This window comes from Nipponia nippon, unplaced genomic scaffold (genome assembly GCF_047370975.1).
Source record: "Nipponia nippon isolate SJK-2023a ecotype South Korea unplaced genomic scaffold, ASM4737097v1 scaffold_1, whole genome shotgun sequence".
Classification (NCBI taxonomy): domain Eukaryota; kingdom Metazoa; phylum Chordata; class Aves; order Pelecaniformes; family Threskiornithidae; genus Nipponia; species Nipponia nippon.
The window spans coordinates 82175895-82189635 of record NW_028262290.1 but is presented as its reverse complement, the minus strand read 5'-3'; the positions used below and the strand labels follow the sequence as shown (position 1 = coordinate 82189635).

At 45.0% G+C, this 13741-nt stretch overlaps 1 protein-coding gene across 1 annotated transcript in view; it reads left to right on the top strand.

Annotated features, from left to right (window-relative positions):
• Positions 1-9760: 9760 nt before the first annotated feature.
• MARCHF11 (membrane associated ring-CH-type finger 11) overlaps positions 9761-13741 on the top strand; it is a 35336-nt gene continuing 31355 nt past the window's right edge. Inside the window, exons 1-2 of the mRNA XM_087736916.1 lie at positions 9761-10269; positions 11417-11572. Of these exons, the coding sequence (XP_087593042.1) occupies positions 9964-10269; positions 11417-11572 (462 nt within the window). The 5' untranslated portion in view covers positions 9761-9963. The remainder of the gene's footprint in view (positions 10270-11416; positions 11573-13741) is intronic.

Here is a 13741-nt window from a genome sequence, read left to right as displayed (position 1 = left end):
CATTTTCCCTGTGATTCAGGTGAACATGATCCAGACATAAAAAGATAAAAATCACTGGGTATTATGATTTACTCCGGACCAAATCATCCAGCTCACTCCACTCTCTGAATGATTCACTGCAATATTATCAAGAGAGAGTTGGTAATGCTTATTATAAATAAACAAGGACAGACCAATTTCAAAAGAGCCAATGCTGTCAGGAGAAGCATCTATGAGAATAAAATAGATACAGGGCTGAAATCTAAGGTAACATATTCAAACATCCTTCTTCCGATTTTAATTAAACACCCAGGCTTATCTTTCAAGTAGTGCTATGCTTCAAGCACTTGGCTAAAAAGAGACAGGAGGCTCTGGGACATGCAGAATTTTAAAAGCTCACAGCCAGTCATGTAAGCTTTATAAAGGCTGCCCTATTTCACCTGAAGACAGACACGGCTGTCCATGCATATTCATGCATTCTAATTCAATTAGGGATAGCAATTAGTTTCTAGTACGCACAGGTTAAGGATGCTTCCCTTCCTCTCTTGAGTGTATAAGGTTCTTCAGTTAAACAAATGCTATGTGTCCATCCTTATTGTAAATGATGACAAAACCCCTTCCAGTTAATCCTAAGGCATCCTACAGATCGATTGCTTTGTAAGTATCCCTCATCTATTACAGCAGGCAAAGAAATAAACAGCAATATATGGTATAATACTTCCATACTGCGTCATGCCTCCATAAATATATAACGCAGCTAGAGCAGCCTATGGCTGCCTTTCAAACTAGCGAGAAAGGGTACCGATTTCTTTTGTGTATGTTGGCCGAAAGCCACTTTCTTTCCTGCAATGGGAAAAGTTGGAAAAAGAAGACTTTTCTAGTTAATTCTGCACCTTTCTCATCACAACATGATTTGCTACTTTCCAAACAGTTAGGATGGCTCCCTCAGAATAGCTGCCCTGCAGGGTCCTTTTACCCTTGGCAGCACAGCTCTTAAAGATGCTGTGCTGCTATTTGTGGCTTCCTACCACAGCTGCACATCAAATACACAAAGCAGAAGCCAGGCACGCTTTGGCAGCAGGCATGAAATTATAATACGAGGACTGGAAGAGAAGTGACTTGGTTTTTATTGTTCTGGTAAGAAATTAGTAATCAAATGTACAGAAGAAGGTAATTGCTTGCTGTTTCAAGCAATTGTTCCAGAAAGAAGTGTTTGTTACCAGGAGAACAAGGGTCAAGTTCACTAATTGTAGATTCATGATTAGCAATAGGCTTAATCTAGGAACATTTTAAAGTTGTATCCAGGAGCTGTTAATCCAGTTTAGCATTGCCCACGTATCTCTTTCTCTACCGTCACCACTCCAAATGACAGAGAGAAAAGGAACTGTGCCAAAACAGAAGTGGGGGTGGTAATGCTTTAGTTCTCAAGAAGTCTAGAGACATAGTGAGAGGCTGAGACGCACTTAAGTGTAGTCTAACTTTGCCCCACTCCTATTTCTCTAAAGGTGATTGATTCAGGTTTTAATTAGCTGCATGCACATAGGTATTTGGTGCCATTTTGAATGCTCTTAGGTGTCCTGCTTGATCTCCAGACCTCCAGATGCTGCCCCAGAAGGGCACGGGTTTCTTATAGGTCCTGTGGCATATCTGCAAGCTCTGTGTGAGGAATGCAATCATAGCTTGCGTCCAAAGGACACAGATTTCAGATGAGCACTCCTAAAGTTTTAGCTAAAATGTCTGCCACTGGATCTGAAGCCACTCCTGTCCCAGTGCCTCCACAATGTCCAATATCACTCAGGCATGTTTCATTTTGCAGTTTCAGCAGTCAGAGAAAGTTCAAACTGGTTGCAGGACTAACCTGAAGTCTATCCTTTTCCTGCAGCTGTGCTTCAAAAGGGTCACATATGTAGTTAACACATGCCTTCACCTCCGCAGGAGATTTTATTCAATTCACTGTTCGGGTTCGGGTTCGGGTTCAGGTTGGACAATGCAGAGTTCACCGGGGGAGCCAGATAATGAACCACCAGTTCTGCAGCTCTTTAGCATATTTTGTCCAATTTCTCTTTGCAGTAACCTCAGTAACCTTGCAGACTGTGAGTGTGAAGCTATAACCACTAGCGAGAACACTTATCCCTAGCATGCCTTCCTGTAGTGAAAGCGAAAAGCGTGCAGTGAAGGAAGCGGTATCCAACAGATCTGTGCTCTACCCGTTGTGTACTTGGTGTGTTGAGAGCACGTGCATGAAAGACGTTCAATGAAAGACAGTAACTCTTGCCACAAGCCAGCTCTGGGTGTTACTGCACTGTAGGCATGTCCATGGTTCCCTTTTCTGTCCTTGCCCTGTCCTACCTTGCTTGCAAAGTATCACAGTGCCGTAATAAAGAATCCTTCGTAAAAATTATCCTTCACTTCTCTGCATAAACCTCTAATCAACGCTCACCTCCAGGACTGATCACCAATGCACAGGAAATCCTACATTTCATTTACTATAGATTTCAGGCCACAGACCTTGATTAAACACTCACGAGCTTCCACTAAAACCAACCATTTCCTTTTCCATTCCTACACCAGATTACATGCTTCTGCATTACCTCACATTTTCTGCAAGTGTCTTCAGAGGAAGAAAATGAAGACAAAAAAGCGAAAATAACAGATTTAACTAACATCTCAGTTCAATAAGGTAGTCATCTGGCAGGACTGTGGGATCAGTGAGAATGTAGTGTTTACTGTTTCCCCTTTAAGAAACATAAAAGATGTCACTTCTTCTGGTTTATATAACTGTCTTTCTGAAACAAGATTATTTAACTGGCAAATACAGGGAATTTTGGAAGAACTAGAAGACCCTCTTCAGTGATGTAACACTTTCCTAATCTAATCCATCATGGCCTGTGGTGACTATTATATATTTTCTTACCAATTTATCACAAGAAGCAGAATTTTGGCTCCCGAAACACATGGGCACTATCATGAGATAGTATTTTCTTTTTTTTTTTTTTCTTTTTGAGAGGGCTGGTGGGTAGCAAGATAAAGAGAACAAGAGATTATTTCACAGAAAAGCACACTCAGGCTGCAACCTTGAAATTATAAATTCTATCTCCAGCACTTCTATCAACTCACATTAATGTTTTGGAACCCCTTAGGAAGCAAAGTTTCATATCTGCAGGAGCTGATCTCTTTTTTAGCAGCTATATAACAGATAACTGATAATTTCCACAAGTCATTTCTGGTAGAGCTGCAAATCTCCCAGTCCAACCAGAGGCAAACCTGACAGCTGGCGTTTTTGCCACAGTTTCTCAGAAAGCACTTACTAGATTAGGTAATTCTGTAAGTTACACTGATTCATCATAGCTGTGACACCTTCTATGGCTTAGACCACACAGAGAAGTTTACAACTGCTGTTGCATCAAGGGTGGAAAATCTGGTCTTTAGTTCAAATAACAGGGGCTCGTATTTTTACTTCCAGAATGAGATTGAGCCCTTGGAGACAAAACAGTCAAGAACTGCCTATGGTGTGAGAAACAACTAGATCAGTGCTTCCTCAGCCGGGAATGGACACCTCAAACCTGGATGCATGCCCTTTTCCTTTCACCACGTAAATAGCAGTAAAATATTTCAGCAAAATACGTATTTTGTTGCCCTTTGGTTTATCAAGAAAAACATCCATTCTCATTTAATGGGTATCTGATGCGAGTTTTGACACCATGATGTAAGTATGACGAGCTCCAGTTCCCACCATCACAAACTCACTGTTGCGTTTCCTTCTTGCCTGCAACTGCTTAGGAGGAGTGCTCTCTCCTGCCTTGTGCGTACTGAAGTCCTGACCACACCAGGGTGCAGCTCATGGTGGTATCCCCCAGAAGGCGTTTCAGCAGTGGAAGCCACATTTCACTGCCTTGCTACAAACGTTGGACAGTTTGCAACTTTTTAAGTTGTCAGACATACTCTGGAGGTGTACAGGATGGACTAAAAGCCAACGGGTAAGGATGTGGGAAGCTGTTACATTATTTTTGATGTCTCACCACTGCTTTTCAAGGTTTGAGGAATAAGGAAAACGCTTATTAAAAAGAAAGGCTTGTTTTTCTTTTCTTTGTAAACAGATTAAAAGGGATCTGCACAGCTGATACTAAAATAAATTCACTTTGGCCTTGCACAGTAGCTTTTGTTCATGTAACGTGTAATGGAAAAGCTAATTGACATTCTGTCATTTCTGTTGCAATAAACTGAACTCAGTGATGCCGCTCTCTAGAATCTGTGACAGCTGATCTATTTCCAAAATAAACCAAGGAACTAAATTTACTTGCAAACAAAGATTACCTCATTCTGGAAGCCATGCTTAGCTTTTTTTTCCCCCTCAACAACTGGTACAAGGAAAAATGCTAAAAAAATACTTCCAAACAGTTAAAGATCAAAAGGGAGACTATATTTCACAGGAAGCTATATTTCACAGTGGAGAAAAATTATTCATAGGTAGTTTCAAATGTTTTAAAAATAAATTAGCAGCTCTGAAGAAGACCAGCATACTGGCAAATAAGACAGGAATTCAGTAAGTAAAACATAGTAATTATGAATGGTATCATAATACTCCAAGAAGAAAAATTATATTAAAAAAAATTTGAAACTTTTATATCATCATCCATGTAAGCATCTGAAAGCACATTAAAATAATTAGTGGATGTATGTTTTCCTAAGTCTCCTGTAAAAGGAAAAGGATGTCAATCACCATTTCTTGGACAATACAAAAGAAAAGGCGCTGCCGAGAACCGTCAGGGCACGGTGGGCTCCTGTGCCAGGAGTGCTGGGGGCTCCCCGGTGGGTGATGGCAGGGCCTGGCAGCCAGGGCAGCCAGGGGCGCCGGAGCAGCCCCAGCCCCGGGCATCGGGCACCTCCCTGAGGGTGGGGATGGGGCCAGGACTGGACGTGGTCCCGTGGGTAGGCCCGGATTGCTGTGGCCACGGCCTACAACATGGTGGGAGCTGTGGCTCAGGCAGGGGCCAAACAGCAGAGGCTCAGCTTAAAAGCAGCTCCCACGGGCAGGGCTTGGCCCCGTCTGTGGCTCCCCCACCACCCCCAGTCACGGAAGGAAGGAAGGGGACAGCCTGCGGCTGCCCTGTCCCGGAGCTAGCCCTGAGCCCCAGGAGCCAGCCCTCCGGGAGCGGGGATGCACCCAGGGCCCCAACAGGGACGGGAAATCCCTGTGAAGGTGTGAGGAAGAAACACCAGTGGCTGCTAAGACTAGCCGCTTTTGCTATGCAGAGATGTATCAGTGTGGAGCAATGCTGGGCTGGATAGGAACCTAGGTACGCATTTCCAAAACAGCAAGAGAGCAGTGTGAAAATGAAGATTTTTCATTAGACAATAGGTTTCTGTCTGCATGAGATTTAATTGGTTGGCGTAACTGTAACAGCTTCGACTGCGGGATGAGTGTGTGTTCATAACAAAAATCAGGCACGTTCAGTGAACCAGCAAATAATACACAGTCACTAGCATGGCTATTAACCATCTGCGCAGATCTTTTAGTGTAATAAAGTAGAACATGGAAATTTAACAGATGGGGATATTACTCAGAAGCACATTTTATGTTGCATTAGATATGTAAAGCGCATTTCGAATTAAACTGAAGCATTGCTTACAGCCAAAATGCCTTATTTTTGTTTACAGGTGATCTCCACCAACCCAAGTTTTATTCTGAAAGGGACATATACATGCTATTCAGTAAAAAGAATAATAATGTGTCTGTATCATTATTTAAGTAGATTTCACTTTCTACTATCTCATTTGTATTTTGTGTTGAATGTAGTACACTGGCAATTACTCTCTTTACTCCTTTATTAATATTTTAAAACTATATCATCTTGTTTTCCTCAGAGATACAGGAAGCAGCAAAATGGAATGAACCCATCACTGAGCTGTTCTGTTACTGTATTTATGGTACAGGCCAATGCATTAAGGAAACTTTTTGAGAAAAAAGAAGAGCAGGGGTCGGTTTCTAAATGTGCAGTAACACAGTGCTTCCATTCTTACAATATCACCCGAGTAGTTTGTTACCTGCATACGTTATTCCTGTGCAACCTCTTCAGTACATAAAACTTCACTTACAGTGTTTATCTTGATAGATAATAATTTAAAAAACCAAAACCCTGTTCTGTCCATTCCCTGAACATTTCCCCTCCGTTCAAATGCTTTCCTCTGTTTTTTCTTGCTGGATGTTCTACCTACAGCTGATCATCCTCAGGTAAAAAACTGGGCTTGAGTTTTCATTAGTTTATTTGGAGGAAAAAATTGCACAGTGCTGAGCTGGTGTAGTGGGAAAAAGAACGGACCTGGAGCAGAACCGAGAGGAAAATAGAGGAGAGACAACTTCCATTCCCTTGGGGTTTGTACTTCTGCCTTTTCCATTGCTTGCTGAAAATGCAATTCATTTCACTGTCCCACAGTCTTATTACCTCGGTGCTATTTTTATCTGTATCACTGTTCCTTATTATTTGTCTTGTTATAATGCCTAGATACCTCAGCCAAGATCAAGACTGTACAAATATGGCCTGAATCTGCCAGTAAAATATTGCAAATTCTAATGGAAGAGGCAGGAATAAGAACAGAGAAAGCAAACATTATTGTTCCAGTTTTATGTAGAGAACAAGAGAGAGACAGAGACTAAGGGAGATGTGCCCGCATCTGGGAGCCTAGTGCCAGCTTGAATGTCCCACTGTTCCCAAAAGAGACGGCAGATGTGACAGCCACAGTCCTCTGGAGACTGTTGGACACCCGGCTGGGAGTACAACTACCTGCCGGCGTTTAGGTAACCGGGTGCCCACGTTCAGCCCACCTGAGGTCACTTGCTCAAGGTTGTTCAAGGAGCGTGCAGCAAAGCTGTGCTTGAACATGAATCCCATGACCTCCAGTTCGCTGTCTTAATCGCAAATTAATTCTTCCTGTTTTCAGCTTCAATTTTTTTCTTTCTCCCAACCACCTACACTACTGCTGTTAGAGAGCAGAATATCCTTTCCTGCTTTAATTTTTTCTTCTTTCTGTTTCGATCTTTGTTTTTGGCTCCTGTCCCCCTCTCTCGCTCAGCAGAAGGCTGAACGCTGCTTCGGTTGGAGGCTGCGTTATGCAACGTTCTCCACCCCTTCTGCTCATCCGTCGGCACCTCCTCCCACCCCCCGCGTGCCCAGCAGCTCTGACGTACCCCGACGCGCCGGGATCGATAGCCTTTGCAATTTTATTTTAGCTAGCGTGCCAGTAGCGGTTGGTAGACGTGTAAACAGGTGATGTATTAAAAAACTCATGTCTATGAAATACCCGCTCGCAATCAGCTCTCCGAATTAATTACATATACGTGAAAGAAACATTCTTCCAATTTGTATTAGATGTGTTCCCTTTTAAGAGTCGTTATACATTTATTTTGGCCAAGATTAAGTAAAAAAGATTGACCTTCTTAACATACTCTATTATTCCCTATAGTCACATCTTTCCTTCTTGTCCTGACATTAAGAAGTCATTCCATTTCTGTGTTGACATTTTTATGTTCTCTTTATATCCGTTCCAAAAACCGTGTTATTTATTGAATTTTTGCTGACAAACAAAAGGATGAGAAAGAAAAATGGCATAAACCCCCACATACAGCAAATGGCAAGGGTGTGCTGTATTCCACTGATGCAGATGAGTAACTTTTCAGCATTCATTTCTCACTTCACTGCTTTAATTCCACTGTCTTTTCCTTCTGGTTCTGCTTTAGTTCTCTTCTACCCATTGTTTTGGACTCATCTGTTTGTTCTGACATTTCCTGTTTTTTCATTGTTTGTGGTTGCCCCTTCTTTCCTTAGAATTAGTCTATTTGATTAATTCTGTCTCCAGTTCTGTTTAGTCGCTCTGGCAACCCCTTCAGGTATTACTTTGCTATGAAAAAATTGTATGGAGAAGAATTTCTTAACTCCACAGCATCTGTAGTTCATCAAAATGTCACTGTCAATGTGACATTTTTTGTTTCACATTACCAAACCTGGACGAATCCATGTTAATTACTTGACTTAACAACCACCTTGTGAACAAAAGTAATTTTAGGGTTGGAGCATCTTGTCCTAACGCCAAGCTAAATGGCCAGCGCTGGCTTAGCCAATGCAGAGTCGTCAGAACAAAGATAGCCCTGACGACCAACGATAGAACTCAAGGGAACAGCAGGAAGCTATGCCAGGGGAGGTGTAGGTTGGACATCAGGAAAGGGTTCTTCACCCAAAGGGTGGTGGAGCACTGGCACAGGCTCCCCAGGGAGGTGGTCAGGGCGCCAAGCCTGACAGCATTCAAGAAGCATTTGGACAACGCCCTCAGACATATGGTGTGATTTTGGGGGTTGTCCTGTGCAGGGACAGGAGTTGGACTCGATGATCCTTGTGGGTCCTTTCCAACTCAGGATATTCTATGATTCCATGATTCATGAGAATAGGCACTAGTGGATGATGAGAAAAGGTATGATGATACATACCTCTTATTCCACTATAGGAAGACAACCTCTGAATATGCACTTTTTTAGAGCAATGCTGTAAGCAGCAGTGGTGTTCTTTGTCCTTAATGCATCTATCACGTGGCCTCCATAAGAGACGCAGACTGCAGGAGGGCCGAAAGGGCTTTAACTGCACCGTGCCCTAATTAGTTTGAATGTCACTCTCCTGCAATGTGGGGCTACTGCTTTTCTGCAGACGGCATATTGCTTGAGCTGGTCTCCAGCCAGGCCGAAGGGTCGGACCAGGTGTTTGGTGTACCCTCAGCAAGCCTCTCCAGAGAGCTTGAGGGCCACATGACCATGGGCCGAGGAGTGCTGGCTTGCTTCTGCGCGCTTCTTCAGTCTTCTGAGGAAATGTCCACACCAAGAAAGCCACTACTATCAAAGCACCGCTGGTGAAAGCAGTGGGTGAGTTCATCCAGGTACATCCTCATCTCGAGACTACATATGAAGGAGCCGATGAAGACAACGGGTGATTTCACCACACTTTGACTCTAAATGTGGCTATGGAAGAGCATAAGGCTGCACAATTGTTTTTTGATTTTTTTTTTTCTTTCTCTGCGCAGACAGTTGCTGTCGTTTTCACGAGATGAAATGTGCGCTGGTGTTATACTTGATGCTGAAATTCACACATACGTTCCCTTAGCAGCCCCAGCCAAACTTTAAAGAATTTCTAGCCGTGGTGGTGGTTGGGTTTTTTTTGGGGTTTTTTTTGGAAGATATTTGATCATGATGTTTTTAGCAGATTTAATTTTGAAAATGAGGTGATGTAATGAATTTGGAGGAAAAAAAAGAAGGCCAGCTACGAAAGACTTAGGACTACTGTTTCACAGCCAAAGAACAACTGTTGGATGTTGGTTCTGTTGAGCTTTTACAAGTGCAATCTTTTGCAACAAAAAACCCAATAAAGTAAAAAGATATTAAGGGGTCGGGTCCTGCGTTGGGGTGCCAGGGCTGAGGAGCCCTGTGAGGGCTGGGGTGCCGGCAGCGGGATCAGGGGTTGTTCACGGGTGAGGAGGGGAAACAACCTGTGAGAGGCCATGGCCGGGGCCAGACCCAAGGCCGAGGGGGGAAAGGAGGACGGCGACGCTCCCATGAAGGGGAGGAAGGACAGGGCCCAACGGCTGCGTCCCCCGGCCCGCCGCCGCCATGGCCGTTGGGGGGAGCCGTTGCTGAGGGGAGGGAGGCGGGGAGCCGGCGGGACCCCGGCGTCCGAGGGAGGGAAGGGATTTCTCCGGAGCTGCCCCTCCCTCCTCCCCCCGCACCCCGCTCCGCCCCGCCGCCTCCAGCCCCACGCACACTCGCTCCCAGGCACACGCCGCCGGCGCGGCTCCGGACCCGGCTGGAGGAGGGAGGCGGCCACGCCGGGTCACCTTCCCGGCCGCTGGCAGCCAGAAGGGCGCCTTCGCCGCTCTCTGCCCCGCCGCCATCCGTCCCTTCGGGCCCTCCCCTCCCCGGGTGAGCGGGTGGCCCGGGCCGGCGCGGGCATGAGCTGCGCCGGGGGGAGCGTCGTCCTCCCTGCCGGGGATCCGCAGCGAGACCCCGCCGCCCCGCTGGAGCTGCCGGCCGGAGCGGGGGAGGAGAGCGGGGAGACCCCAGAGGAGGGAGAGAGCGGCGGCCCCAGCGCCGGCGAGGGCCGGGGGGGAGGCTCGGAGAGCGGCCGCGCCGAGGCGAGGGCCGCCGCCGGCGACAAACCCGAGACCCGCTCGGTGTGCAGCAGCGAGAGCGGCAGCGGCAGCCACCCCGGCGGGGCTGGCCCCATCTGCAAGATCTGCTTCCAGGGCCCCGAGCAGGTGAGGAGAGCGGGGCGGGCGGGGACGGGCCGGCCCCTCTCCCACCCCACCCCGCTCCCGGAGGCGGCAGGCGGCGGGGGCCGGGCGGGCCGGCGGCGGGCAGCGATCAGCACCGGGGACAGGGCTCGGCGCCGCCTGCCCGCCTCCCGCCGCCGCTCCCGCCCGGCCCCCGGCCCCTCTCCCCGGCAGCGGGGCGGGAAAGTGGCCGAGCGCGGCCGCCTGCTGCCCACGGAGGCCCGGCGTCCCCTCGCAGACCTGCCCGCTGCCAGGAACAGCCCTCCCCGGCGTCGGGGGCGAAAGGGGTGCAGCGAGCCCCGGCTGCGCTGCGAGGTGGTTGTGACAGACGCCCGGGCAATGCTGAGCCGGCGCAGAGCTGCGGGAAGCTCGGAGGTTTGCGATGGCTGGCTGGCACGCCGCGCCTCTTCTTGCCACCACGCTCGCTGGCTCTCCGCCTCAGGGACTTTAAACAGTACGAATTTCTCAGGTGTCTTATCAGACTTTAAAATGAGAGTGTTAGCTTACAGGTAATGTTGAGAAGACCTCCAAGTATCTTCTCTGTCATTACATTACCGAGCACAATATCAGCCATGGAGCCGTAACTATCATTTTGTGGCTTGTCTTGTAGTTTAGCTAAAAAAAAAAATCTTTTCAACTAAGGAAGAGACTATCCGATTTACGTAATAAAGACATATGTGAACTACTGGGGGAAGTGTTTATTTACATTATTTGAGGTCCTGCCCGACAGCTGGCTAGCTCCGAGAGCATGGTTCTCTGTGACGTCACCCGTTGCTTTCCTAGTGATGACTGCAAATAACTGTTGGAGAAACGCATCTAACCACTTTCAGTACCATTTGAGGTATTTGAAAGGGCTAATGCTACTGTTGTTTGATGCACGATAATCTTTCACTTGTTTCCCATATGTACATATGCATGCATAGACAGTTACCTGGCTTTGACTCGCTAGAAGCACTTAGATGTTTTTAAGACAGCTTAATTTTTTAGAATTTTTATAGCCAAAACCACATGTTTTTTCATGCACTGAAATTGAGACTAGTTCATTGTTACAGACCTGTAAATATTTTGGTATCGAGTATACATGTACATAACAGATTCCTTTAAAATTAATGTTTCTGTGCTGCCTTTTCAGGGTGAATTGTTAAATCCTTGCCGCTGCGATGGGTCAGTACGGTACACACATCAGCTTTGCCTGTTAAAGTGGATAAGTGAAAGAGGGTCATGGACCTGTGAACTCTGCTGTTACAGATACCATGTTATAGCAATTAAAATGAAGAAGCCTTGCCAGGTAATTTGCTTGTTTGTTTTTAAAAATATGTCTTTCCAGTCATTTTTAAAAACAAAATGATACGTTTATTTCAAGGTTTTTGGAAAATGCAGCAGCAGAGCCTATACGCTTCACCAGTTAGCACTTGTGCCCACTTGAAGTTAGTTTTTAAGACCAGTTGTGTATTAAAATATGGAGTCATTTGATTGTTACGTTCTTCTACCTTTTGGCTTGCCATAGAAGTGGTCTTCAGAGGTTTTTAAATTCTATAATTAGATAAGTCATACTGAGACATGGCAGAACAAGTTAGATCTCCCTGATTCACTTTCTAAACTTTAAACATGTCTTTATAGTTTAAGACTCAGTCAAAGGTTGATTTCATTCATTCTTCAAGCTTGGGGTCCAGAGAAGAGAGGCAAAGAAAACTTCTGTTGTCTGTGTATTCATTTACTGTAAAAAAGTAAAAGGAGGTGACTTTTCAGTCTTGGCACAATCCAGAGTAGCAGAACGCTTTTTAAGTTTTGTCCACCAGTAGTTGTATCAGAAGCTGAAATGTGCAGTAACATTTTAACAGCATCACGACATGCAGCTGGAAGTTAGAATATTATAGCAGTAGCATGTTCAGGGAGAGGGGAGGGGAAACTCAAAGCTTTAGCAGATCTGTTAGGGAAGCCTTAATACCACTTTGCATATCAGAATTCTTTAGAGGCTTAAAATTCCATCTTAGAAATTGTATTTCATACTTCTGAGGAACAAATTTAGTAAGATAATTGTTTCTTTTTTTTTAGTTTTGATCCCATGAGCTCAGAGATGATGGAGCTCTCAAAGGCCAGAGCACTCGGGTCATTTTTCTGTGCCTGAGCTTGATTGGAGTTTTATAGAAAAGACATGCTTGGATGGTAACGGCAGTTGTGTGAGCGTGATAAGCATTCCTTGGATGTAGGGTATCTGGAGTATTTGCTTACAGCTGTTCAGATTAGGTGCAAGTACTTTCAGAGCCAGTTGTGACTTCAAGTTTTTTTTCTTTATGAATCCACAAAGGAAACTTTTTGATAAGCTTTCCTGGAGAGAACCTTTATGATGTAAAGAAGTCATGGACTTGTAAAACACTCCAGAAGATTAAGGTGGTAGATTCTATTTCTATGTAGACTTTATCTGGTGGTTTGGCATGGGATTCCGTTTGATCCTTTTGGCCTTTTTTAACCTTTTAAAAATCTCTATTTCCTGTATATGCACAGCAATCTCATCCTTTTCCTAGCAAAGGTTATATCATTATCAACAGTTTGCAATGACAGTCTCTGAAATTAGTTTTTTGACAGCAAGGGCGTGACACAGTTGCCTGCAAAGAGGCATCTAGTGCTGTTTGAGATGTCCCAAGGTAGCCAAAATATCTGCACAGGATAGCAGATATGGCACAACTTACGAGAGTCTCTGGAACTGCAGCTGGAGGCCAACCGGGATGTTGAAGTAATCTGAAATGTCATTAGACACCTATCTGTGGACAATAGAATCAAGCCCCAGTTTGAAGAACAACTATTCAGTTTCTGTGGAAAACAGAAGCAAAGAAGAAAGAAAGTGTCAGTCGGTGACACAGTAGACAACAATGTTTGGCCAAGCTACAAGCGAAGTAGAAAGAAACTGAAGAGCCAAAAGTTAAATGCCATTCTCTTCATGAGTTGTGGCACATTTTGGGGGGGGAGGGGAGGAACTAGATTCATGTTTCTCCTTCGATAGCTTAAAAAATACTTGATTATTCTTAACCCTTTCATTTTTTATGTAAATTATTTAGGTCTGTCCGTTTTTATTCTTGACAAAATAGCATGCAAAAAGATTTCATGGAGTTGCATACTCAAATAATAAGTTAGACATACATTCCTAGGGTCAAGCTCCTGACATTCAAAAGGTCACACATCTCTTTAGAGGGTCGCAGTGGTATCTTTCTCATTCTCCTACACTGAATATTCCTATTGTAGTTACAGAATCTAAAAGGAACTCTCAAAACTGCAGTTGTCTGTGTATTTTTATTAGGGTGATCAGTCTTAAAATGCCCTCACTCCTCTCCCATATTCTTGACTATAATAGTATTGGCCATTTTTAACAGCTGTCTTGGTTTAAGCTTTTTGACAGGTTCTGAATCATTTGTTTGACTACACAAAAGCATTTTTTAAGGTAACTTTTTGGTCAAGTTTG